At 42.4% G+C, this 22,308-nt stretch overlaps 2 protein-coding genes across 3 annotated transcripts in view; both read right to left on the reverse strand.

The window, feature by feature from the left end:
- Window positions 1-7,044: 7,044 nt before the first annotated feature.
- LOC121578706 (homeobox expressed in ES cells 1) lies at window positions 7,045-9,552 on the reverse strand. Its single transcript, XM_041893093.1, has 4 exons — window positions 9,371-9,552; window positions 9,093-9,277; window positions 8,702-8,803; window positions 7,045-8,044 (listed from the first exon to the last, which is right to left on the reverse strand). The coding sequence occupies exons 1-4, from the start codon at window positions 9,507-9,509 to the stop codon at window positions 7,937-7,939; spliced, it is 534 nt and encodes a 177-aa protein (XP_041749027.1). The 5' UTR covers window positions 9,510-9,552; the 3' UTR covers window positions 7,045-7,936.
- A 3,055-nt stretch (window positions 9,553-12,607) lies between these two features.
- The window catches only part of LOC121578340 (DCC-interacting protein 13-alpha-like), a 35,517-nt gene continuing 25,816 nt past the window's right edge, over window positions 12,608-22,308 (reverse strand). The window contains exons 2-22 of one of the 2 annotated variants that reach the window (XM_041892658.2): window positions 22,207-22,305; window positions 21,984-22,043; window positions 21,504-21,575; window positions 20,936-21,023; window positions 20,672-20,713; window positions 20,506-20,564; window positions 20,194-20,340; window positions 20,000-20,082; window positions 19,667-19,825; window positions 19,263-19,451; window positions 19,065-19,107; window positions 18,879-18,935; window positions 18,538-18,629; window positions 16,840-17,016; window positions 16,635-16,684; window positions 16,340-16,514; window positions 16,218-16,254; window positions 15,880-16,026; window positions 13,931-13,981; window positions 13,740-13,829; window positions 12,608-13,538 (exon numbers count right to left, since the gene is read on the reverse strand). In XM_041892658.2, coding sequence (XP_041748592.1) covers window positions 13,383-13,538; window positions 13,740-13,829; window positions 13,931-13,981; window positions 15,880-16,026; window positions 16,218-16,254; window positions 16,340-16,514; window positions 16,635-16,684; window positions 16,840-17,016; window positions 18,538-18,629; window positions 18,879-18,935; window positions 19,065-19,107; window positions 19,263-19,451; window positions 19,667-19,825; window positions 20,000-20,082; window positions 20,194-20,340; window positions 20,506-20,564; window positions 20,672-20,713; window positions 20,936-21,023; window positions 21,504-21,575; window positions 21,984-22,043; window positions 22,207-22,305 — 2,073 coding nt within the window. In that variant the 3' untranslated portion in view covers window positions 12,608-13,382. Of the gene's footprint in view, window positions 13,539-13,739; window positions 13,830-13,930; window positions 13,982-15,879; window positions 16,027-16,217; window positions 16,255-16,339; window positions 16,515-16,634; window positions 16,688-16,839; window positions 17,017-18,537; window positions 18,630-18,878; window positions 18,936-19,064; window positions 19,108-19,262; window positions 19,452-19,666; window positions 19,826-19,999; window positions 20,083-20,193; window positions 20,341-20,505; window positions 20,565-20,671; window positions 20,714-20,935; window positions 21,024-21,503; window positions 21,576-21,983; window positions 22,044-22,206; window positions 22,306-22,308 lie in introns of both variants that reach the window. The other variant, XM_041892657.2, reaches the window with a different exon arrangement.

Here is a 22,308-nt window from a genome sequence, read left to right on the forward strand (position 1 = left end):
CAAATTGGTGAAGTGAAATGGAAAAATTCAAAAAAATAAATAACGGAAAAGTGGTGTGTGAATATGTATTCACCCCCTTTGCTATGCAGCTCCTAAATAAGATCTGGTGCAACCTTCAGAAGTCACAGAATTAGTTAAATAAAGTCCACCTGTGTGCAATCTAAGTGTCACATGATCTGTCACATCTCAGTATATATTCACCTGTTCTGAAAGGCCCCAGAGTCTGCAACACTACTAAGCAAGGGGCACCACCAAGCAAGCGGCACCATGAAGACCAAGGAGCTCTCCAAACAGGTCAGGGACAAAGTTGTGGAGAAGTACAGATCAGGGTTGGGTTATAAAAAAATATCTGAAACTTTGATCATCCCACACCCTTAAATCCATTATTTTTAAAAATGGAAAGAATATGGCACCACAACAAACCTGCCAAGAGAGGGCTGCCCACCAAAACTCACGGACCAGGCAAGGAGGGCATTAATCAGAGAGGCAACAAAGAGACCAAAGATAACCCTGAAGGAGCTGCAAAGCTCCGGAAGAACCCTGACGACAGCGTGCAGCAGGATGTCCTCTCCTGCCACAAGAGTGACACTGGAGCTGTCGTCCTCAGTTCTCCCTGATCGCTGCACCACCCAGCTCCATCGAAACAGAATCCGGCGGTCCTCGTCCCCTGCCTCAGCTGGACCAGCCGCTCGCCCGCCTCTCTTCCTTCAGGGGGGTGATCGAAGACTGCCTGGAAGAGGCGAGCGAACGCCCCATAGTTGTCCAACGTGTCTCCTCCTTCACTCCAGACCGTGTTGGTCCAATCCAGGGCTTTCCCCGAGAGGCAGGAGACGAGGGCAGACTCCTTCTCCCGCTCCGATGGAGCCGGGCTGATGGTTGAAAGATAGAGGTCCAGCTGCAGGAGGAATCCCTGGCAACGGGCCGCTGTCCCATCGTACTCCCTCGGTCGTGATAGGTGAATCCCTCTGGGCACTGGGGTGTGGGTGGCTGGATTCGGTCGCTCAGCTGGTCCCGAAGGGTCGGGTCCTCTCCTCTCCAGGTATTGGACGACCTGGAGAACCCGATCCATCACTTCTCCCAAGCTGGCTATCATGTTGGAGTGCTCCTGGATCCACTCCACAACTCCAGGCATGTTCTCCGCTCCTGCTGACTCCATGATTCAGGTGTGTGATTCTGTGGCGCCGGGTGATTAGAAGGAGTCAGGCGCAGGAGGGTAAATCACAGAATAAATGGTTTTATTCCATAAGAACAGCGGTACGCAGCAATGCGTAAACACTCCAGTGTGGAAATACGGCGCACTGGAGAACAACAAGGCACACGGGTGAATATCCCGGCGATACAAAAACAATATAGCTCCACCGAGCTATGGTATCCTCCACAATAAACAATCACACACAAAGACAGGGGGGCAGAGGGAACACTTATACAGGTACTAATGAGGGGATATGAACCAGGTGTGTGTAATAAACAAGACAAAACAAATGGAATGACGAGATGAGGAGAGGCAGTGTCTAGAAGGCCGGTGACGACGAACACCAAAGCCTGCCCAAACAAGGAGAGGAGGCAGCTTCGGAGGAAGTCTTGACAGTCACTTTATCTCTATCTATACAGTGCATTCGGAAAGTACTCAGACCCCTTAACTTTTTCCACATTTTGTTACGTTACAGCCTTATTCTAAAATTGATTACATAGTTTTTTCCCCCTCATCAATCTACACAATACCCCATAATGACAAAGCAAAAACAGGTTTTTAGAAATGTTAGCAAATGTATTTAAAGTAAAAAACTGAAATATCAATATTCAGACCCTATACTCAGTACTTTGTTAACGACCTTTGGCGGTGATTACAGCCTCGAGTCTTCTTGGGTATGATGCTAGAAGCTTGGCACACCTGTATTTGGTGAGTTTCTCCCATTCTTCTCTGCAGATCCTCTCAAGCTCTGTCAGGTTGGATGGGGAGCGTCGCTGCACAGCTATTTTCAGGTCTCTCCAGAGATGTTCGATCGGGTTCAAGTCCGGGCTCTGGCTGGGTCACTCAAGGACATTCAGCGACTTGTCCGTTCATCTTTCCCTCAATCCTGACTAGTCTCCCAGTCCCTGCCACTGAAAAACATCCCCACAGCATGATGCTGCCACCACCATGCTGCACCGTAGGGATGGTGCCAGGTTTTCTCCAGACATGACGCTTGGCATTCAGGCCAAAGAGTTCAATCTTGGTTTCATCAGACCAGACAATCTTGTTTCTCATGGTCTGAGAGTCCTTTAGGTGCCTTTTGGCAAACTCCAAGCGGGCTGTCATGTGCCTTTTACTGAGGAGTGGCTTCCGTCTGGCCACTCTACCATAAAGGCCTGATTGGTGGAGTGCTGCAGATAGGGTTGTCCTTCTGGAAAGTTCTCCCATCTCCACAGAGGAACTCTGGAGCTCTGTCAGAGTGACCTCCCTGACCAAGGCCCCGATTGCTCTGTTTGGCCGGGCGGCCAGCTCTAGGAAGAGTCTTGGTGGTTCCAAACTTCTTCCATTTAAGGATGATGGAGGCCACTGTGTTGTTTTTTTTTGGTACCCTTCCCCAGATCTGTGCCTCGCCACAATCCTGTCTCGGAGCTCTACGGACAATTCCTTCGACCTCATGGCTTGGTTTTTGCTCTGACATGCATTGTCAACTGTGGGACCTTATATAGACAGGTGTGTGCCTTTCATGTCCAATCAATTGAATTTACCACAGGTGGACTCCAATTTTGTAGAAACATCTCAAGGATCATCAATGGAAACAGGATGCACCGGAGCTTAATTTCAAGTCTCATAGCAAAGGGTCTGAATACTTGTGTAAATAAGGTATTTCTGTTTTTTATTTTTAATAAATTTGCAAAAAGTTCTATAAACCTGTTTTTGCTTTGTCATTATGGGGTATTGTGTGTAGATTGATGAGGGGAAAAAAACAATTTAATCCATTTTAGAATAAGGTTGTAATGTAACAAAATGTGGAAAAAGTAACGGGGTCTGAATACTTTCCGAATTGGGTGAAGAGAAATGTTTCAATTTTTTAAGCTAATTTCCTGCAATTCTACATATTTTGCCCTGACTTATGCCATTTTTATATGATATCTGAGTGAGATTGAAAACAAATCAATAGGGGCCCACCGGTCGGTAATTCGACCAGGATTACTACAAGCTTTCAAATGTATGTAAAATGGCGTGCGCAAAATTAGGCTTTATTAGTTGAATGGCAACCAACGTAATTTGCTAGGTTATTTTTATCACTGTTGAAAATTGTGTTTTACCGGAATAAAAGTGGCCTAAGCTACCACCGGAGACAACTCTCATCTGGCGTCTCGTCATAGGTAGGCTACATGCTATAGGTAGGCTACATGCTGATCGGGGCTTACATTAGATTGTATTTCGATTGTTCAGGTTCACCATCAGCAATAGTTTTGGTAGTTTTGCTTGAAACTAAGTATATATGGTCATTTTTAAATATACAGTACAGGGTTAAATGTATCATTTCACAACAAGGACAGCAATCACCTTTGCTACAAGCACTGCACAGTCAAAGTGGGAGAAGAAGAGAAGCTCACTCTGAGTCTGTCAAAACTCCCAAACCGCCTAAACCATTCAATTATGAGACTGGGTAAAATCCAAACTTGTGCTATATATTCATTGGCTATGGCATAGCACGTTTTTAAAGATAAATATTGACACATTACTTATACTTTTAGTCTGCAAAAATGACTCAGCTCAGCTGTCTACATTTACATTTTAGTCATTTAGCAGACGCTCTTATCCAGAGCGACTTACAGTTAGTGAGTGCATACATTTTCATACTGGCCCCCCGTGAGAAACGAACTACCAACAGAGCTACAGGGAACACACACCATAGACATACATTTACACACACACACACAAACACACGTCTGCTCAGACAGATCCAGCTCTGAGAGGTTTCCACTAGTTACCATAGGCAAAATTTGCTATCGTAAAAATTCATGAAATTAAATTTCGCATTTTGGTCTTCATTTAAGGTTAGGGTTAGGCATTAGGTTAGCAGTGTGAGGTTAGGTTTAAAGATTTTAAGAAGATAAATTGTAGAAATAGGAGGGGTTTATGACTTTGTGGCTATGTTAACTAGTGACGACCGCTCAGAGAGGCCCAGCTCATGAGCTCCATCAGCAGAATATTTAAATTTTTAATGGAAATGAGTGTGTTTATGCAACAAATGTTAGTGCGTCGAATCATATTGCATCTAACCGAATCGCACTGATTCCTTCCTCTAATCAAACCGAATTCCACCGAACTAAAACATAATTCCTGTATCGTATTGGAGCCAATGTATCTATACTGAACAAAAATATAAACTCAACATGCAACAATTTCAAAGATTGTACTGAGTTACAGTTCATATAAGGAAATCAGTCAATTGAAATAAATGAATTAGTCCCAAATCTATGGATTTCACATGACTGGGCAGGGGTGCAGCCATGGGTGGGCCTTGGAGGGCATAGGCCCACCCACTGGGGAGCCAGGCCCAGCCAATCAGAATGAGTTTATTACAGAAAGAAATACTCCTCAGCTTTGGAGGCAGCTTATGGTAGATAAATTAACATTACATTCTCTGGCAACCGCTCTGGTGGACATGCCTGCAGTCAGCATGCCAATTGCACACTCCCTCAAAACTTGAGACATCTGTGGCATTGTGTCGTGTGACAAAACTGAGCATTTTAAAGTGGCCTTTTATTGTCCCCATCACAAGGTGCACCTGTGTAATGATCATGCTGTTTAAATCAGCTTCTTGATATGCCACACCTGTCAGGTGGATGGATTATCTTAGCAAAAGAGAAATGCTCACTAACAGGGATGTAAACAAATTTTGTGCACAAACTTTTAGAGAAATAAGCTTTTTGTGCGTATGGAAATGTTCTGGGATTTTTATTTCAGCTCATGAAACATGAGACCAACACTTTACATGCTGCGTTTATATTTTGTGGCCACTTTCGTTTGTTTCCCTCCGTTTCAATTGAAGGGTGTTGTGGTACTCTGTTGCAATAAAACCATGTGCGGTTATTATGAGGATGACAACATCTAATGTTGGCTTCAACTTGGCTTTCCATAAATATCCTTCCATTAAAAAAGGAACCTGGTTTTGTATTAGGCCCTATATGTACAATTATGTAAACTATACAATTGTATAACGTTGAGGTCCTTGACAATTACAATGAAGTGCTTGAAAAGTTCCCTGAAAGTCCCTGAATTTGACTTGCCAACGTTTGTATGAACCCTGCTTAAAGGATGAATAGTCCTATGTTGTTGTATAGGTGGAGTTATGGGTGAATTTGCATATATTAACTTGTATTCCTCTAATCCTTTTTATTTTTGTTTCAAACCATTTAGACATGTTTATCCTAATGTCACACATTGGCCCCATTATTTATAGAAATACTCTTATACAGTACATACGTAGGACAAATCATCAGAAATAGGGGTATTGTGAAGCAGTTGGCTACTGTAAAAATGTACTGTGGTGTTATATGCCATTTCTGCACCATGCAACATTGTACAAGATCATCTTTTCTACGTGATTTGTCAACTGATACAGTATCGCCTGTCGCTCTGCTTGAAATTCTTCAGCTTACAGTGTATCAATGAAATTCAGATAATGAGCGGAATATATTGTTATATACATCCCAGGTATTTCAGCAGTGTACACTACCCTATAATTCCAGCATGTAGTGACTCTTTCCATTTTGTCTTATTGTAGCACACTGGGTGTTTGAGAATGATTTAGTATTATGATGTAGTATTTACAGGCACATCTATATATGATTTGTTTCAACTTCCAACATAAATGTATGCCAAATTGATACATTTGAGGTAAAAAATAAATTCTACATTGTAATTGTATTAACAAATGACAAGAAAATCTAAAGTAAAGTGAATATTGCATTTTGAAAAAGACGATACTTAGATTGAACATGTATCAATTTAAAGAGTGATTTGATTCAGTAAAGTCAATTGAAAATATGCATAGAGTTGTGAAAATGTACCACATACTTGTGAAAATTGCACCAAAGTGATACCAAAAACTGTAGTAAGTATGACACTAGCAACAACAGAGTTGTGGGTTCGATTCCTAATGAGTTCACAAATGAAAATGTGTGAACTCACAGTTGTCACTTTTTATAAAAGTGGCTTCTACATAATGGCATATGTTACGGTATGGCAGCACTGTATTGGCCAATGCAATTTGAGTAAGCAGTGTGAAACCCCCTACCACTATCAAAAAGACCCCAGCAACTTAATTTTGAATACATTTTTACTGTATTGGGGATGCATTTGTTACATACAGTACATCTCTGATCTTGTCAATAAAGTAAAATCATAATAGTCCTCATAATAGTACATACAATACTTTATGTTTATACTTTACAAACATACATTTGCATTATGTAGTTCTCATAATCTGTAGTAGACAATCCAGTTTAAAATCGGTAAATGGTTAAGTGATTATCAATTAAAGGGATACTTGGTGATTTTGGCAATGAAGCCTTTATCTACTTCCCCAGTGTCAGAAACAGATACCATTTTTATGTCTCTTGACGGAAGTTGCTAACTACCATTAGCGCAATGACTGGAAGTCTATGGTAACTAACTGCTAGCATGCTAGTTGGCTCTCAAAACTACCTCCAACTTCCTTCATACTAGATGTAGAGACATAAAAATGGTGGCACTCCTGCTGGCCAAGTTTCTCTGATTTCTACAGAAATAAGACATAGAGATCAAAGTGGGAATTGACTCAAAACCTCAAGGGAAAGTGATGCATTTGGGACAGTGTCTGTAGTTACACCCATCTCCCCTTTCAGGTGATCTGGTGTCTCCATTGAAGTCATCATGAAAAAATAACCTCTATTGCTGCATGAACACTGAGCATTGGAAACATTGTCACACACAAGAGTGCAGCAGCCTACATGTGGGCAAAAAACCAAATCACACACTCTTTCTTGGGGAAATCATATTTTATTAGTGTAGAATAGAGAGAGTAGGGGGAAAAGGACTAGACTAGACAGAGAGAGAGAGGGGGGAGGAGAGAGAGCAAGAGAGAGACAGACAGAGAGAATTGTTTGACATTCCTTAGCACCCTCCTGTGTTAAGGCAGTGAAACTGCAGCCATACCCTGTTAGTAGAGTAGTGGGTTAGTAAAAAGGTTGCCTATATTGGTTTGAGTTGTAAACTTAAATTCCCTGTTCCTTATCTTTATCATGCCACCACAAGTAGAGATATATGGGCCTACTTCTTTAGTTAGAAAAGAGAGGTTCCGGTGCCTGCCAAGCATAAATGCAATTATCTGAAATTTGGCCAAACATCTAATAGGCTAGCAATGTAGCAACCAAATCAAATACCATGCACCAGGGATTTAAATATACTTTTCTTTCTTTCTTTTCACAACGCTTTCTCTACAGTCTACACCTTTATACTCTCTCCTTCCTGTTGCCTGCAGGGCAGGCTGCCTCCCTGCTACTCCTTTGTCTCTCACTCCCCTAAACTTAATTGCCTTGCTGAGGCTCTACTGAAGGAGACAAATTAGTTCCTACCGGGGTGTTTCTCTAACAATAAGGAGAGCTTATCTCTGGATGTTCTGGGAACACCCGGAACCTGCAGCTGCTTGCAAACTAAATCATTTAATAATCTACATTTTCATAAATGTTTTCTATTGTTGGAGAAAATAAACATTTTGCCAATATAGCTCAATAAACTGAGAAGAAATGCTGAACCCACAAATGTATTTGACAATGGTCTTATCTGTTCATAAACATTTTAGCATACCCTACAAAAATTTACATTTACATCATAGAATATATTAAATATATGTATAGAGAGCGAGAGAGAGCAAGAGGTCCTTAATTAAGGTAATTAAGGCCCCTATAAGGTCTGTGTTTATCACAAGGACTATTCCCCTTCTTTGTCCTTGAGATCTGCGAAGGCTTTTTTCACCATGAGGAACTGTGACTCTCTGTGAGAACGTTTCAGCTTGGCTCTGCGATTCTGGAACCAGATCTGTGGAGAACGGAACAACGTCAACAGAGCTTTTTAGAACAGCCTTAATGGTGTAAAACAATGTGGATTTTATCAAAAAATAAGCTTTTGTATTTATAAGAGCATGAAGATACCTGTGTAGTAGGCTATTGATGTAATTACACATTTTACATTGACATTTGAGTCATTTAGCAGACGCTCTTATCCAGAGCGACCTACAGTTAGTGAGTGCATACATTTTTCATACTCAGCCTCTTTTTTTTTTTTTTACATGTTACATTGTAATTAACCGATTTTTAATTTCATGTTTGTTACAAGAAGAAAGAGTCCCTATTCTGTGTAGTAATAAGAACTGTTGAACTGTTACAATGCAATTATAATGCAATAATCAAAGTAGAATGCAACAACAATTAAGTTAGGCCATGCAAAGTTGATTTACTGTTTAACAAATGTAATACTTTGAAAAGTGAGCAAATATTTTTTTAAATATATAATTGTGTGTATATATATATATAAATTCATATGAATCAAATGAATTGTTCAAAAACCTGTATTTTTTGTATTTATTTTTTATGTGATGTGGGGCATCTGTTGAACGGTAAATTAACTCTGTTAGGCCTTAGTGTAAAAACATCCCCATTTTAAATGTCATTTTGAAACTGTTGATTTTAGGCCTACCTGTATTCTGTCCTCATCCAGATGTAACCTCTGAGCCAGTTCTTCTCTGATGTCAATACCCGGGTATGCGTTGATGAGAAACACACTCTCCAAGACTTCAATCTGCACCCCAAGAAGAAATCATATCAATAAATCATATCAATCAAATTGTATTACCATGAAAACATTTGTCACAAATTGATACTCATTTGTCACAAATGCATATACTGATAACTGTAACCCTGCAGCAAAATCCCAGTTATGGCATCATACAAAAAATAAATAGGTAAAATAAAACACTTTAACTGCACTTCAGCCGATATATAGGCTAATATCCATAATACATATGTTATTAAATGTTTTGTTATTGACGCACCACGATGCTTAAAACATTTATTTATTTATTTTTTACCTGTGTGCTACTGAAAGCCGTCCGCGGCCTGCGCCCAATGTACCAGTTTAATGTTCTCCTGTAGGACTCCGTAAAGTGTTGTTTACATTTGAGCTTCTGTTCATCTTCTTTCCCCTTTATCTCTGAGGAAGGCTCCGATGGTCTATTGACTATGGTGTGACTTCTCTGTTGCGTTGGTTCCAATTCTGAAAAACACCAGACAAAACCCAATATAACTCCACAGACAATGACATCAATTATTATCAGAGTTTACTTGAGAGAAATAAATAGTATTTTACCCGTCCAGGGTCGATACAGCTTCACAGACACATTGCGTAGTTCTGGCCTGTCCAAATCTAACCCAAGGATGCTGTCTATGGTGAAAACTGGCTTTGAGTCAACCAGCCTGATCTGGCAACTAACGGTAGATGAAGCCATACTGTCAACCAACTCTCTTCTGAAAAGTTACTGGCCTCTGAAAGCTGGCTGCTCAGGTGACGACTTTTAAACGAATCAGGGAATTTATACGTCACTAATTAAAATCAGAGGTTCTAAAAAGTTTAGCATGTGAATCGAATACCCCCCACCACTGGGCGCGTTGAGTCACAGGTAACCCGATTCAGATTAGGGGGGTTGCAAATAGGCCTAGGCATAACGGTGTTATCTCTTTAGGACAGTGGATTCGTTAAACCTAATTTTATAACTGAAACAAAAAAACAGTGCCATCCTTTTCTTCAAAACTACCAAGGTAGAAAATCAAACCCATTCCCACATGTCGCCAAACCTGGGCACCTTTTCAACTATTTTAGATAGGCCTACTGTCTGCAGTCGTCATTATGCGGGGCTAGTCAAGTATCACATAATCCCAATCCTAATAATAATCCTCTAATACTATTAGTTTTAATCCTGATGAATATTCTCTCATCCTGCCGTTGTGATGCATATAGGACGGTGAATTATGTTGGGGACAAACAAAAGCCGTCAAAGCGGCAGGTTGACGTGTTGCTGGAAATTCGTGTGTAATATTTGTTCCTCCTCGAATCGACCTATTCAACAGCAGATTAGTGCTCGCCTTAACGAACAGAACAACGGGAGCTTTAAACAAATAGCTCACTTGTTTACTTTTCGCTCTGAATGGAACGGAGAGGATTCGGACACAAGGGATGTCAATGTGCACGGGCGCGCCCAGTCTTTTTGTTTTGAAAGAAGAGCAATACTTAATTGGCTACTCTAAGAAAGAACAGGCTTATTTGCAGTCTATAGGCGCGCGCGCACATACACACACACACACACACTGAATCAGGAGCAATAAAACACAACCCTAACCCTTGAATTAGTGTATATTTATTGTTGAAAAGCTATTTAGGACACTGCAACAGTAATCATTTAAGTATATACAGTAAATATGATCATATTCCCCCCTGCATGAAGTACGAAAGTGCAGTCCCCCATATTAACATCTCAATAACCCAGTTTACTACTCCCAAAACCTTTCCCCAAAATCGAAATAATAAATAAAATATTCTCAACCCTTCTGGGATATCAGTTCTATTTATATAAACCGAATCAATTTCACTTGGTTGATATGATAGTTGTATTCTCTATTAGTTGAGCTGATAAACTTGCAGTCAGAGCTCAGAAAAAACTTACATCATAGCAAAGGTTGAGGAACACTTCTCCAAAATGTCCCATACATAGCATGCATATGTAGTGCACTTCTTTATACAGAAATGATCTGAGAAACATACAAACCATTCCAGTACATTATGGATTAATTTAGCACATTGTAATACAGTATTGTTATTGCTTCAACCTAGCAGATTAATACATTGACACCTCAGGCAAAAGTCTGATTCATTTATGAGCATACCACTATTGGTGTTAGGGGTACAATGTCAAAATCGCCATCACTCGAAACAAAACATGGTTCATTGAAATGGTAGTAATAATTTGTTATAAAAAAAATTACTAACAAGGATGTAAGTGACAATTATTTATCTTCATGATAGGATCCAAAGCACATGCAAACCTGTTAGCTAACGGTAAGAGGCTGAATGTAGACAAGGTCCTGAAGCAACAAAGCATCCCCAAACCATCACACTACCACCACCATGCTTGACTGTTGGTATACGGTTCTTACTGTGGAATGCAGTGTTTGGTCTTCGCCAGGCATAATGGGACCCATGCCATCCAAAAAGTTATAATTTTGACCAATCTATCCATTGAACATTCTTCCAAGAGTGTTGATGATCATCCAGGTGTTTCCAGGTGCTTTTTGGCAAACTTGAGTCAACCTTTTCGAAAGGATGGGTCCCATTATGTCTGGCGAAAACCAAACACTACATTCCAGAGGAAGAACCTCATACCAACGGTCAAGCATGGTGGTGGTAGTGTGATGATTTGGGGATGCTTTGCTGCCTCAGGACCTGGACGACTTGCCTTAATAGAAGGAACCATGATTCTGCTCTGTATCAGTGAATTCTACAGGAGAATGTCAGACCATCCGTCTGTGAGCTGAAGCTGAAGCGCAGCTGGGTCATGCAGCAAGACAATGATCCAAAACACACAATCAAGTCTACATGAAAATGGCTAAAAAGCAACACATTTGAAGTTTTGGAATTGCCTAGTCAAAGCCCAGACCTAATCCCAATTGAGATGTTGTGGCAGGACTTGAAACAAGCATTTCATGCTTGAAAACCCACAAATGTCGGTGAGTTAAAACAGTTCTGCATGCAAGAGTGGGCCAACATTCCTCCACAGCGATGTGAGAGACTGATCAACAACTACAGGAAGCATTTGGTTGCAGTGATTGCAGCTAAAGGTGGCACAACCAGTTATTGAGTGTAAAGGGGCAATTACTTTTTCACACAGGAATTGGGTGTTGCATAACTTAGTTAATAAAATAAATAAAATAAGTATTACTTTTTTTTGTTATTTGTAAACTCAGGTTCCCTTTATCTAATATTAGGTTTTGGTTGAAGATCTGATAACATTCAGTATTAAAGATATGCAAAAACAGAGAAAATCAGAAAGGGGGCAAATACTTTTTCACAGCACTGTAGATTATAAACTGGGTGGTTTGAGCTCTGAATGCTGATTGGCTGACAGCCGTGGTATATCAGACCGTGGTATACCACGGGTATGACAAAACATTTATTTTTACTGCTCTATTTACATTGGTAAATAGTTTATAATAGCAATAAGGCACCTTGGGGGGTTGTGGTATATGGCCAATATACCACGGCTAAGGGCTGAATCCAGGCACTTTGCTTCGTGCATAAGAACAGCCCTTAGCCATGGTATATTGGCCATATACCACACACCCTCAGGCCTTATTGCTTAATTAGACTATATGTATACTGTTTACACAAACAATACAGAAATCTGTTATTACAGTATTAACATGTGCAATGTCTTCCCACCATATTAATACACTCTATAATCTCTAACTTTTAGAAAGCCATAGTATTCAGTCAGAACTGCACCTGATTTTCTAAATAAACAAAACCAGAAAAGCATTATTTTTACTTCTTCTATATTTTCTGCCAGTATACATCTATATAATTGCGAGTATAAAATACATTATAATATACACAAGGAGGAGAATGATCCGGAAAGATTATTTTGAGTGTTCAGTCACAGTTCTTTTTCTACTCTTCTTTTCTTAGCTAGTGGGGTCGTTTTTTCTCATTTTTATGTTAGGAAGTATTTATTTTCCTTGCACTCTGAATCCTGTTCCTCCATTGACCAACAGTAGGAGCCAGAGGTGAGCCCAGCCAGAGAGAGGCTGTATCTGTGCAGGCCCAGGGTTGCGGAGCCGAGGTGGGGGTCTGGAGAGGAACCAAGTCCACCTCTAACTGTCTGTTTTCATGGGGTACTACTTTGTGGTAACACATCGTCAAGCCTGTCCCTTGTAGCCTGGGTGCGAGTCTGTTTCTACTCTCTTGCCAACTCCTTATGGAATTGTCATGCAATTGTTTGGCTTGACAATGACAATGGAGTAGGCAAAAGCACAAACAGATCTGGGACCAGGCTATGTCCCTCGTGGGTGTTTCTTCTGAACAGCACATTGGTGGGTAGCCTATCCAGCAGAGGATCAAAGCCAGCAGTTGCATCGCTGATGATTTGCGTAAAAGTTTAACTTAGGCTCAACTTGGTGAAATTGTCCCCAACGGTTGCATCTCTCAAGGTCTCCTCAAGTCACCTCTTCAAGTTGCCTCCCTCCATTGAAAATTACTGACTTCCAGTGGTTTGGTCAGCCAAAGTAGTATCCAGTGAAAGCTAACAGTAACATCTCTCCGTTCCATTCTGTTAGGCCTCTGACTCTCCCTTCTCCCGCTCCTCCACTCCTGCATCACTGTCCTCTGATTGGCTGTTGCTCAGCACCAGGAACTGTCCGTCAGTGCCAGCGGCAAGGGGGGTGGGGCGACTGAAGGCAGCAATCAAACGGCTCTGTTCCTCTAGGTCCTGTGGTTTCATTCAGATTAATTGATTAATCAATCATTCAGTTTACTGTGACATGATCGAACACAGAGGGTAGTAAAGTTATGATTATAGACAGGAAACTGGTCAAGATAGGCGTTGATTTATAAGTCAACGAGAATAGGATACTATATTGTAAATTTTTTCAATGGAAATTGATACGATTTTCTGGGACACTGACAGTACCTTTTCTATCTGTTTCTGTTTACTCAGCTCCTCCTGCTGTTTCTCCTTGGCCTTGTCCTGCTCCTTCCTCTTCTCCGTAGCTTTGCGATCCTGAATCAGCAAAAACATTAAAACAGTAAAGGTCCCACATGAGTAACGAAGATTCATCTTAACAAATGAATTCCACTAGAACAGAGTCTCACATTTCTTACCATCTCTGAGTGGAAAGCTATCTGTTTGGCCAGCCCCACACTGTCACAGATCTGAAAGGAGAACAACACAACATACACTCAGAGATACAGTGGGGGAAAAAAGTATTTAGTCAGCCACCAATTGTGCAAGTTCTCCCACTTAAAAAGATGAGAGAGGCCTGTAATTTTCATCATAGGTACACGTCAACTATGACAGACGAAATGAGGAAAAAAAATCCAGAAAATCACATTGTAGGATTTTTTATGAATTTATTTGCAAATTATGGTGGAAAATAAGTATTTGGTCACCTACAAACAAGCAAGATTTCTGGCTCTCACAGACCTGTAACTTCTTCTTTAAGAGGCTCTTCTGTCCTCCACTCGTTACCTGTATTAATGGCACCTGTTTGAACTTGTTATCAGTATAAAAGACACCTGTCCACAACCTCAAACAGTCACACTCCAAACTCCACTATGGCCAAGACCAAAGAGCTGTCAAAGGACACCAGAAACAAAATTGTAGACCTGCACCAGGCTGGGAAGACTGAATCTGCAATAGGTAAGCAGCTTGGTTTGAAGAAATCAACTGTGGGAGCAATTATTAGGAAATGGAAGACATACAAGACCACTGATAATCTCCCTCGATCTGGGGCTCCACGCAAGATCTCACCCCGTGGGGTCAAAATGATCACAAGAACGGTGAGCAAAAATCCCAGAACCACACGGGGGGACCTAGTGAATGACCTGCAGAGAGCTGGGACCAAAGAAACAAAGCCTACAATCAGTAACACACTACGCCGCCAGGGACTCAAATCCTGCAGTGCTAGACGTGTCCCCCTGCTTAAGCCAGTACATGTCCAGGCCCGTCTGAAGTTTGCTAGAGTGCATTTGGATGATCCAGAAGAGGATTGGGAGAATGTCATATGGTCAGATGAAACCAAAATAGAACTTTTTGGTAAAAACTCAACTCAGTCGTGTTTGGAGGACAAAGAATGCTGAGTTGCATCCAAAGAACACCATACCTACTGTGAAGCATGGGGGTGGAAACATCATGCTTTGGGGCAGTTTTTCTGCAAAGGGACCAGGACGACTGATCCGTGTAAAGGAAATAATGAATGGGGCCATGTATCGTGAGATTTTGAGTGAAAACCTCCTTCCATCAGCAAGGGCATTGAAGATGAAACGTGGCTGGGTCTTTCAGCATGACAATGATCCCAAACACACCGCCCGGGCAACGAAGGAGTGGCTTCGTAAGAAGCATTTCAAGGTCCTTGAGTGGCCTAGCCAGTCTCCAGATCTCAACCCCATAGAAAATCTTTGGAGGGAGTTGAAAGTCCGTGGTGCCCAGCGACAGCCCCAAAACATCACTGCTCTAGAGGAGATCTGCATGGAGGAATGGGCCAAAATACCAGCAACAGTGTGTGAAAATCTTGTGAAGACTTACAGAAAACGTTTGACCTGTGTCATTGCCAACAAAGGGTATATAACAAAGTATTGAGAAACTTTTGTTATTGACCAAATACTTATTTTCCACCATAATTTGCAAATAAATTCATAAAAAATCCTACAATGTGATTTTCTGGATTTTCTTTCCTCATTTTGTCTGTCATAGTTGACGTGTACCTATGATGAAAATTACAGGCCTCTCATCTTTTTAAGTGGGAGAACTTGCACAATTGGTGGCCGACTAAATACTTCCCCCCACTGTAACAGGAAATGACCATGGGTAACAGTAGACACACATGCAAATGCCTTCCTTTTGCCACAACATGGAAACTATACGCTGTTTTAACTGATAGTGCCATCACTACACAGACACAACATGCTTACTCCTAGCCAGGACTTGTTGCTGACCATAAAAACACATTTGCATGTGTGCTTTACCAGGAAACACTCTATGACCTATTTACAGCCTTTAACTACCTACACATCATGGAAGAAGAAAGGCTACACAGCAGAGCAGAATCTACCTTTTCCCCATCATTGTTGGACTCAAAGATGTAGCAGACAGTGATTGGTTGTCCGTCCACCCTGCCTTCTGCTGTCTGCAGAACAAATCCAAACAGACGCTTGTTCTCCTGGTGGGCAGCACACAACACCACACTGGAGAGAGGGAACTGGGGGAGGGAGAGAGAGCGGAAGAGGGAGCGAGAGCGGGAGAGAGAAAGGGAGAGAGATGGGGGTGGGGGGAACGAAAGGCAGGAGGGAGAAGGAAATTAAGAAGTCACGTGAAACATCAAGTCTAGACTAGACAATCTCATGTATCTTCACAGTGATAATACGTCAAATCAATCAGTCACATGCCTACCCTCAGCCGTGTGACTTGTGTCTGAGGATCGATTAGCCTGAAAACAAAACAACACAGAGGATAAGCCTGAATTGAATGAATTTCCATGACTGTATAATAAGGGCAAAGAGCTTGTCTCTCACTTGAGGCATTCGCAGGTGACCAGCAGGTGAGACTCAGTCATCCTGAAGATGTTGTGTATGGCCCTGGCTGCTAGGATCTGTCGCATGGTCTCATTGATGACGTCAGAGCTGTCTGCATTCTTCACCTCCATTGAACCCAGGAAACGCACAATGAACAGCTGGTGCAGGATAGAGTCTGGGTGGACACAGACACACACACAAACACACTGTCCATTGTATTTGATTTTTCATGGAAATTCATCTTTAGCTTTTAACCTGACCACCTGAGAAACACACTCACAAGAGGGACACCTACCTTCACTCTCCTCAGCTGGTGTGTCTCCTGATTCACCAAAAGGATTGGTCCTTCTTTCAAAAACAGGGAGCAAAGAAACACACCCGCCTCTTAAGAACACGACTGACACAGTGTAGTAGACTCAGAACTATTTTCCATTCGACAAACACGATGGGCTAGTCCTGCCTATACACCGTTAAGGAAGCCCTGGATAGTTAGTACCGACCTGCCCTGTCCGGCAGCCTTGACCTGTCCTGTGTCCTCCTCGCTGACTGGAGAGATGATGTCAAACTGGATGGGCGTGTTTGGAGCCACCAGTGCGTCCAATGAGAGGGCCGGGGAGGGCGCCTCAGAGCCTGCCGAGCTCACACTGCTGGCCCGCGCTGCCTGCGGCCGCCCTTGTCTACGAAGAGATGTAGAGATGGATGGATGGGACCGAGGGAACAGAAAAGAGATGGAGGTTAGAAAGATGGAAAAGAGGGATGCTAGCTGCATTTAACATAAGAATACAGGTAAAGTGAGGGAAAAAAGTATTTGATCCCCTGCTGATTTTGTACGTTTGCCCACTGACAAAGACATGATCAGTCTATAATTTTAATGGTAGGTTTATTTGAACAGTGAGAGACAGAATAACAACAAAAAAATCCAGAAAAACGCATGTCAAAAATGTTATAAATTGATTTGCATTTTAATGAGGGAAAGAAGTATTTGACCCCTCTGCAAAACATGACTTAGTAATTGGTGGCAAAACCCTTGTTGGCAATCACAGAGGTCAGACGTTTCTTGTACTTGGCCACCAGGTTTGCACACATCTCAGGAGGGATTTTGTTCCACTCCTCTTTGCAGATCTTCTACAAGTCATTAAGGTTTCGAGGCTGACGTTTGGCAACTCAAACCTTCAGCTCCCTCCACAGATTTTCTATGGGATTAAGGTCTGGAGATTGGCTAGGCCACTCCAGGACCTTAATGTGCTTCTTCTTCAGCCACTCCTTTGTTGCCTTGGCCGTGTGTTTTGGGTCATTGTCATGCTGGAATACCCATCCACAATCCATTTTCAATGCCCTGGCTGAGGGAAGGAGGTTCTCATCCATGATTTGACGGTACATGGCCCCGTCCATCGTCCCTTTGATGTGGTGAAGTTGTCCTTTCCCCTTAGCAGAAAAACACCCCAAAAGCATAATGTTTCCACCTCCATGTTTGACGGTGGGGATGGTGTTCTTGGGGTAATAGGCAGCATTCCTCCTCCTCCAAACACGGCGAGTTGAGTTGATGCCAAAGAGCTCGATTTTGGTCTCATCTGACCACACACTTTCACCCAGAGCTCTTTGGTCTTGGCCATGGTGGAGTTTGGAATCTGATTGATTGATTGCTTCTGCGGACAGGTGTCTTTTATACAGGTAACAAGCTGAGATTAGGAACACACCCTTTAAGAGTGTGCTCCTAATCTCAGCTCGTTACCTGTATAAAAGACACCTGGGAGCCAGAAATCTTTCTGATTGAGAGGGGGTCAAATACTTCTTTCCCTCATTAAAATGCAAATCAATTTATAACATTTTTGACATGCGTTTTTCTGGATTTTTTTGTTGTTATTCTGTCTCTCACTGTTCAAATAAACCTACCTTTAAAATTATAGACTGATCATTTCTTTGTCAGTGGGCAAACGTACAAAATCAGCAGGGGATCAAATACTTTTTTCTCTCACTGTATGATCAAGAAACCTCTAACTACAGTAGGGTCAGGAGTTTTTCCAGACCATGTGACTAAACCAGGAAAAACACTAGTCTCCAAGTTACAGGCTAGGCTAGTTATCGACTGTACTGTATATAACCAAGGCCTAGAGATTTTGGTAGTCAGATCAGGAAAAACTCCTGGCCCTAATAATGAAGTGTATGATTGTGTGAAGAGAGACGGTTCAGACACCCACGTGCTCGGCCGCATACTCTCATGCCTCTGCTGGAAGGAGGGAGACGGTGTCACAGCCTCAAGAGCTGATTGGTTCACTCTGGCTGCGATTTCCTGCCAATAGAAAGAGGGCATTTCAGCAAAGAGGAAATGCGCTTGACAACAGCTCGGCAAGAGAGCGAAAGAGGGGAGATGAGATTCACACTAACCACATCCCATCCCAGACATCCAGCACTGGCTAGGTGAATGTCACACCATAGACACACACAGGGGTGTTGGAGCATTGCTCTATCTATGATAATATGTACTAAATATAAAGATGATGCAAGCACAGGCTTTTCCAGAGCATAGCATGATATTCACCTCTGGGTTCTCACTGAGATAAATCCTCTTTGAGATGTTGTTAATCGTTGCAATCCACTGAGGGAGGAAAGAGGAGCACAGTACAGTGTTATTAGGAGATACCACACCTACATTATACAGTCAGACGGAAATGCATACATTTATACAATACATCTACAATACATTTCACTAAAACTGTTGTCTCACCTCTTCACAATCCTTCCTGCTCTCTGCCTGCAAGATGGCCACTCTAAAACAAAGACCGAGCACATCAGTAACTTCTGTGGAAATAATTATTTGTTGTGACTAAGTTAGAAAGCTTCATAAGCTGTTATAACTAGGTAATAATACATCTTCATAAGCTGTTATAACTCGTTTATAAAGCTTTAATATGTAGTAATTTACTTCTTGCCGTCGAAGGATGTGATCTGGAAGCAGAAGCGTCGGTCCTCACAGTCCACGGCCATGACGGAGCAGTTGTCTATATCCATGACCAGACCCCCCGCCACATCCCCCCGCGCCTGGCTCATCAGGTTCCCTCCCTGGGTGAAGAAGTACTGCCGGTCCCAGGATGAAGACACTAGGCCCGTTTTACTTAGGGAATACATTCAGGAGTAAAAACATGGTTGAAACATATTGTCGTTCTGATGAAGGCATTTAGGACCGTATTCACTTTCACTAGAAATGAATAAAACCTTTTTATTTTATTTACTAATGCAAGTGTTTATTTAAAATATATGTTGGTCTTGAACAACATTGTTGCAGGACTGAGGAAGGTCAGTTTGTTTGGCTAGGCAGTTATTTCTTACTTGCGAGTGTTGAGGTAGCCGGCCTTGCGTGTGAGGTTGCGGTTGACAGGAACCTGGCTGGGGTCAGGGTCGGGCATGTAGAGGAGGTCATTGGCCTGCTCCATGTCTTGGATGGTCTGTTGCATCACATCCACCTCCCCGGCCATCTCCCTGCGGACACTGGACACAACCACACACATTACACGCCCGGCCGTAAAAACATTGTAAGCAATACGTCAATTCCAACTGGCCTAACAGACGGAAAGATGGAGCAACCACCATTGCTGACAGCTATCCAATCTTTTCAGATCTCTACAAATTCCTAGGGGTTAGGGGCTAGGAGATTAAGCCTACTTCTGAACACTGGTTCCTATGTCGGTGAGGAAGTCTTCCCACTGCTGGGTGAGGTTCTCTGATCCCAGCTTGAAGAAGCTGATCTGGGAGATACAGAGAGACAGACATGCTGATCAGAGCATACACTTGAGCAGAGAGAGAGAAAGAAATACAGAGAGAGAGAGAGAGAGAGAGAGAAAGTAAGGCTGATGTACCTGTGCCTGCATGTATCCCAGCAGAGGCTCCAGCAGGGAAATCTTCTTCTTGTACTGCAGCGTGTTGAGGGCTGTGAAGTAGTGCATCATGGTCTGGTGCTGCTTCTTCCTGGAGGTGTACACATCCTCCATCACCTCGCCCTTCACCTGGAGAGAAGACACACACACACGCGCGCCCACAGACATGCACACGCATGGGCACACACATGTCAGGTTTTATTTGGTGAGGAAGTTATTGTTACAACAATGTCATGTTATATTAATAAACATCTCCAATAAGAATATCAAGTTCCCAAAAAAAGAACACTGTACCTTCTCATTGTCCCTCCTTTTAGAGAGACGGCTGTATCGGTTGATGGCCATGTCATGATCTGTAGACAGAGTGGTTATTACAATTACAACATGTGCTTGTAACAAGACATCATGCCATATCACAACAACATTTGTTTTCATGTTTTACTGAATAGTTCTCACTCACCATCGCTGGCTATCTGGAACACTTCCTTCAGGGTCAGTATCTCTGTAGGGGAGAGAGAGAAGGTTAACGTCCATTTCAAACTGCTCACAATCTGGCACTACCAAGCGCAGCCACCTTCAAACTACATGCCCTTGGAGACCAGGGTTCGATCCCCAGGTCCACCTCTTCACCATTCATCCCTGTGATCCGTCTCCATCTCTCATAAATGTAAATGATCTCTATATAAACAAAACAAAATGAGAATGGAACTCCTTAAAGTCTTACCTTTTAAGTCCCTCTCCTTAAACTGAGTGATGGGAAACATCATGGCATCAGCCAGCTGAGTGGACAGCACTGCATGACAGGAACTCAGCTGTGGGAGAGAAGATAGGTTAGTTACATTATTGAATATCCTCAGGGAAATGTGTCGTGTCGCTCATCGCACAGGTGGAGAGGACAGGTAGGGGAGGTTAGAGAGAAGGAAGAAAGATGGATGGGATGGCTTGAGGTGAAGAGTGAGAGAGTAGCCTTTGCGGGGGGAACGATGGGAGAGGTTAAGACAGAGAGAAGGAAAGGGAGAAGTTACAATGGACAGAATGGAGGAAGCAATAGAAGAAAGAAAGAGAAGAAAGAGCGGTTAAGATGAAGAGAATGGTGGAAAGAAAAGTAGGGAGAGGTTAAAGTGCAGAGTGAGAGCGTGTGTATAGTGTAGTGTAATTAAGAAAGGTCGAGATTACGACAGAGAGAAGAGAGAGAAGGTTAAATCAGTGTCATCCTATTTGAACAGCAGCGTGCCACAGTGAGGAGGATGAGTTGATGAGGGCAGAGCAGCGGACCCGCTGTGTGTTCTCACCTCGTCTATGACTTTGGCAAACTGCTGCAGAGTGGAGCTCATGACCTCGTCGTCGCAGCAAAGTGGGAAACGCTGCAAAGACAGCCTAAAGTCAGCCCTAATCCATTTTACGTTTGCGTTTTAGTCATTTAGCAGACGCTCTTATCTGGAGGGACCGAGTCAGTGCATTCAACTAATGTTCAAACCATAAGGGTTTCTTGGAAGATGCATGAAAAAGAGGAGCGCAAGCATTTCCTGAACAGAGAAAAACTAACTAGGGCTCAGTTTTTTCCTGGTCAGGTCACATGGTCAGGCAAAACTCACATTTTTGCCTGGCCCTAATGATATCGACAACAACGTGTTTGTATGTTTCACTTACTACTTAGCGCATCAATGTGCCATAGAAAACATAGCCTCATTGACAATTCAATGATAAATCGACAAAAATAAATACATACTGTACATCATCCCAGCATGTTGACACTGAGAACATAGGCCTACCTGTTTCTCATACTCCTTCAGAAGTTTGGAGGTGAGATGGGTGGCAGCACTCAACTCATTCTGAAAAAGGAGTCATGTCAGTTTCATCTCATTTGCTCTAGGAGCAATATAAAGAAAAGGTGTGTGTGTGAGAGTACGAGTGCGTGCATGATTTGCATTTTTGCTTGTTTTTAAAAGCCTGAACACTAACTGGCATGAGCGTATCCCAGAGGTCATTGCTCACCTGTGCATCGTAGATTCTGTGCATGGCCTGGAAGAGCTGCTGGGAGTATTTAGATATAGCAGCTGCATCCTCCTCAAAAACACCGAGCAGGGAGCGCGTCTG

This window comes from Coregonus clupeaformis, chromosome 12 (genome assembly GCF_020615455.1).
Source record: "Coregonus clupeaformis isolate EN_2021a chromosome 12, ASM2061545v1, whole genome shotgun sequence".
In the NCBI taxonomy this organism is placed as follows: domain Eukaryota; kingdom Metazoa; phylum Chordata; class Actinopteri; order Salmoniformes; family Salmonidae; genus Coregonus; species Coregonus clupeaformis.